General features: G+C 55.1%; 1 protein-coding gene across 1 annotated transcript; it reads right to left on the bottom strand.

The window, feature by feature from the left end:
- Positions 1-896: 896 nt before the first annotated feature.
- Positions 897-2,006, bottom strand: HRH2 (histamine receptor H2). The gene has a single exon (XM_010579220.1). The coding sequence runs from the start codon at positions 2,004-2,006 to the stop codon at positions 897-899; it is 1,110 nt and encodes a 369-aa protein (XP_010577522.1).
- Between the last annotated feature and the right edge of the window lie 2,975 nt (positions 2,007-4,981).

Here is a 4,981-nt window from a genome sequence, read left to right as displayed (position 1 = left end):
GGGGATGTGGCTGCCCAGGGAGGGGACTGGTGCCACAGCCTAGCACAGAGCTTGCCTGGCTTGCACCCATCCTTCTCCCTCACTGCACCCACACCCCTCTGAGGCATGACCCCCATGACATGTTTGGGGTGACACTGAGGGAATTTTTGGCTCTAACTTTACATGGTTATTTGTATTTCTAAAAATATTTGCCAACCTAATTTTGGCTATTCTTGCTCCTTTCCAGAGATGGGAATGGAACTTGCTGTTGGCTGAATTCGCTGCTGATGCAAACTGACAGCCGAAATGCTGAGGGTGCGTGGCTCGACTAGGAAGGGAAACTGCTGAGCTGTTCTGCAGGGAGCTGGGGACCCAGATCTCGGCTCCTGCAGGGACTCGCAGCCTGACTGCAGGTTGCCTGACTCTGTGCCCCAGGGCTAACACCCTGTTGCCCACCCTGTGACAGGCGGTCACCTTTCCCGAGTCCCCCGCAGCTCCGCTGTGTGCCTAGGCTTTGCTGGCTGCCTGCCACCGAAGAGTGGGACATGGCTGGCTTTTGGGAGCAGCCGCAGCTAATGGCTGCACCCTGTTCTGTACAGCAAATTCTGATGGCAACACTGTCCCCATTACCCAGCAGAGCCAGGGACGTGTCATGCTCCCTGTGAACTGATGGCGATTGCAGGGGTGGCTAGTCACATTCACATGTGGAGTAGCTGGACCTGTGCTGCCAGCATGGAGGGATGCGAGCTGGGTCCCTGCTGGTGGTGATGAATTTCTGAGTGCCTGCAAAGAGCAAGAGTTGCCTGGGCGAGGATCTCCTGCTGGAGTTGGCAGTTCATGGACAAGGTAGTGTCCCCACCTCTGTCTTCCTCTCTGGGGAAGGACCTACCATCAAAGCCCCTCATGTAAGAAGGCTCTTACCTCTTGAGTGCTCCATCGGTCAGCAAGATCCCCTTCCCGTTCTTCATCTCCAGTTTCAGAGGTTTGCCCTCCTGCTTGCCTTGGTCCTGCCTGCACCTCCTGCCCCTGGACTGAGCCTTCTGGAGGGGAGGCAAGTGGGAGCTCCTGGGGCCCCCAGTCCTCCAGCAGTGCAGCAAGTGCTGGTATGCCACGCGGAAATCTCTGTTGAGTGTCCCATAGAGGATGGGGTTCAGGGCTGAGTTGGCATAGCCCAGCCAGAGGACAATGGACATGGGTGTGCCTTTCACCCTGCTGTCCCCCCACATCCCCCGGTACGTGAACACTGTGAAATAGGGGAACCAGCACACGATGAACGCTCCCAACACTACCGCCAGCGTCACGGTGGCTTTGTGCTCTTTCACCATGGGTGGCATGGGGGTGGTGTTGCTGCTGCAGCACCATGTGTGGTTTATCCTCTTGGCTTGCTCCCTTGCTATCTTGAAAATCCGGTAGTAGGTGATGCACATGAGGACCAAAGGGATGTAGAAGGTGAGCAAAGCATCCGCTAGCCCGTACATGGGGTTCACCTCCAGCGTGCACTCCTTGTTGCAGTTAGGGACTGTGTTTTGGACTGCTGTCCCATTGGTGTTCCAGCCCAGGTGGATGGGTAGGAAGGAGACCATCAGTGAAACAGTCCAAATAACAACCAAACCCACAGTCACCCTGGAGGGAGTGACCAGCTGGCTGTAGCGGAGTGGGGTTGTGACAGCAAAGTAGCGGTCCAGGCTGATCATGAAGAGGTTGAGGATGGAAGCTGTGCACAGCATGACGTCCAGGCTGGTGTAGATGTTGCACAAAGTGCTGCCAAAGGGCCACTCTTTGGTGAGTTCGTAGAAGGCGGAGAATGGTAGCACCAGGAGGCCCAGCAGCAGATCAGTGATGGCCAAGGAGACAATGAAGCAATTTGTCAAGCTGCGGAGCCGGCGGTCAAGGGTGACGGCCAGGCAGACGATGATGTTACCGCACAGAGTGATCACGATGAGGATGGTGAGGCAGGACCCGACTAGCAGCTGCAGGGGGAAGTCCATCCTTTTTTGAGAGCTTGTATAGTTGTAACACGGATCCATAGTGGAGTCGCATGGATGGAGCAGTCCTGTTCACACTGGCTCCTAAGCTACTTGGAGTGAGCCTCTAACAGGCAGCCCTAGAGCCCTTTCCAAATCAACCTTGGGCCTACAGTGACCTTGGAGAACATTGCAGAGACGCTTCATGTGTTCAGCCTTGTATGCTAGGAGTGACGCAGTCTAGGTAAAGATGTGGCCCTGCAACTTGCTTGTGCCCCTTGGCTTCATCTGGGAGCTCAGTGCTGGAGCCGATCCCCCACGGCAGCTGGTGGTGGGTCTCAACTGTTCCCTTTTCCTCTCCTGCCTTCTCTTTTCCTCTGAGTGACCATGGCGACAGGTCTTGTGAGGTCTCACGTGCTTTGCATATTTGGCTGGTGACAGCGGTCAGCAGGGACAGAAGTTTGCCACCTCCCGAGGACAACCTGCAAAGAAAGCACCAATACAAGAGCTGCAGTGGGCAAAGGTCCTTTGAGCTGCCCCTCAAGGCCCCCAGAAACAGGGTGTCTGCAACTCCCTGGATGCTCCAGCCCACTTAAACCTGAATTGGAAAGTCCCTTCACAGCCAGGCACGCATGTCCTTGCCAGACGTCCTCTCCCAGCCCCAGGGGTGCCCACCTAATGTAGGGTTGAGAGAAGTGCAGGGATCTTAAAGGCACGAATTCCTACAGGCTTATGATAAAAATGAGTACTGGGAGGATATGAGGAAAGTTTTCCTGAGAAAGCTGTGCGCTGTTCTTGTGCAATCTAGGAAAATTAGCACTATGTAATTTCTGAAGCTCAGATGTGACCGTAAGTCTCCTTAAACTTTGCCTTTGTATCTGCACTTTGTAGCCGCCCATGGCTTGTGTTGGTCCCTGCTGTCAGCAACCACGCTGGCTTCTGCGGCCCAGAGGAGAAAAGCTTGCTCTGCTCAGGGCCCTGGAGGAAAAAGGAACCCATTTGTCAGTGGTGTGATGTCCTGGGGAGGAGGTGGCTGGAAAGGGCTCTGACAGCTTCATCGGTCCCATTCCCAGCAGCTGAAGGGTAGCATGCAGGTTTGTTTTTCAAGGAGAGCTTGGATGGAGCTGCTCCTGCTGTGGGACAGGGACACAGAGTGGAGAACATCCCTTGTAGAATTACTTTTTATGACTGTTTTCTGTCAGGATGCAAATAACAAAAAGCTATATTTTGCAAGGGCAGAAACAATACAGCAAACCCCTCCAACCTCCAAAAGAGATTTTAGCTGCTCATTACGGTGGTCTCCAGGACCACGCTGCTACTAGATTCAAAGGGGCCTCGGTTCCTGTGTGATTGGGAGCAACACCCATGTTGGGAAGGTGCCTAAAGGGAAACTGAGGCACTGCAGGGACAAGAGAGAGAGGGGGCTGGGAGCAGGCTGAGGAGCCCAACTGCCTGTGCTGGGCCCCCCATGGTGCCGCAGCTAGGGTCTCCTTCCATGTGCTTCCCAGGTGAGGTGATGGGTCTCCCCGTCCTCCCTGATGTCCTGGTGGAGGAGACCTGCACTGGTCCCCATGGGTGGTGCAGGACCCCGCTCCCCAGGCTCTCCCCAGCCTGTGGAGTGGCAGCGAAGCCCTCCCTTGTGGCGCACAGCCTTGTGCAGGAAGGTAGAGCTGATTCTGCACAGGGTGCAACAGGCTGCAGGGATGGAGCAAACAGAAGAAGCTCCAGGAAAGGAAAAGGTCCAGCCTTGGCAGAGGACAGAGGTGAGATTTTAAAGTTAAACTCACCCTGCAAGAACAAGATAATGGTGTGGAGCAGGCTGAAATACTGTTCAGATGATTTATGTCTTTGATTCAAGGTTAAAGGCATGGGGGCCAAGGGAAGGAGTATACCAGGGAGAGAGTATACTAGGGAGACCGCATGAGTAAATAACCACTGATTGCCAGGAGCTGTACGGTGGAGAGATGGGGACTGGACCAGTGAGATTAGAGATGATACCTGCAGCTTCTAAGGGAATTGAAAGTGAATGCCAAGTGATGAACCGGCCAGCGGGAAGCTGTCTGCTGAGCAGAGCAAACTCATTGCCAGACAGGGGGTCCTCTGAATTTGGGTGTTGGGATTAAGGCTGTCGGGAGAGGGATGTGACGCTTTCAGCCGCAGCAGCAGCATGCAGAGTGGTTCCTTACCTCCTGCTGCAGTGCAGGCTCTTGCCATGGAAAGCTCTTTGTTCGTGCACAAAAGGAGTGTGGAACAAGCTGAGCGCTGCCTGCCCGCTGACGGCAATGACAAGAACAGGTTGTTCTCGGAGAAGGGTATTTCCAAGTGAAAGGGATGTTTTTTCATCGCTCCCAACATGTGGAAATGGCAGGATAAATTATAGGGGGAGTAGCACACTTAGAAAACGCTGTGGGTGGATTGCAGCCTCCTACGTGGCTGCTTCACCACACATCAACAACCTGCTCCTGCCACCAGCTCCCGCAGCTCAGCTCGGGCTCTGCTGGCGGGTCCCAGCTCCGGGTGCGTCAGCACGCTCGGCACCTGCCGTGGTGCAGGCAGTGCCATGGGGCAACCCCTGGCGCAGCCCTGTGCTGCAGACCTGGCCAGAAGTTTTGTTTCTTATTGCTATTTCTAATTAGCTCAGGGCAAGAAATGAGCACTCCCCCCCCCCTCAGGCAGGGAGTAGAAACTATTTCCAAGTGAGATACAGAGCCACTGGGCTGAGCTGTGGAAGGAAGGAGCAGGGGTCCCCATCCCTGCAGAGGTGCCCAGGTAGAGCTGGGCTCTCGGCAGCTCTCAGAGCCCCGGCACGGCACCCTCCCTGCACACATGGGCTGCAGGGCTCAGCTGCCTGCAAACGCTTGGGACTTTGTTCCCCCACAGGACGGGGCAGGACCAGCATGCTGCCTGCCAGTTTAGACGGGGGATGTTGCAACCCTAACTGTGTGAGAGCCTGTGAGAGACTTTCCCGTATCCCTCAGCCAAATTATCTCATGGAAACTTTCCCCCAAGTGATCACAGCTTCCGGACGTGGCTTTGCA

This window comes from Haliaeetus leucocephalus, unplaced genomic scaffold, assembly GCF_000737465.1.
Source record: "Haliaeetus leucocephalus isolate CR32 unplaced genomic scaffold, Haliaeetus_leucocephalus-4.0 Scaffold656, whole genome shotgun sequence".
Taxonomy (NCBI): domain Eukaryota; kingdom Metazoa; phylum Chordata; class Aves; order Accipitriformes; family Accipitridae; genus Haliaeetus; species Haliaeetus leucocephalus.
The sequence above is the reverse complement of the archived record's forward strand: the minus strand, read 5'-3'. Positions and strand labels throughout refer to the sequence as shown.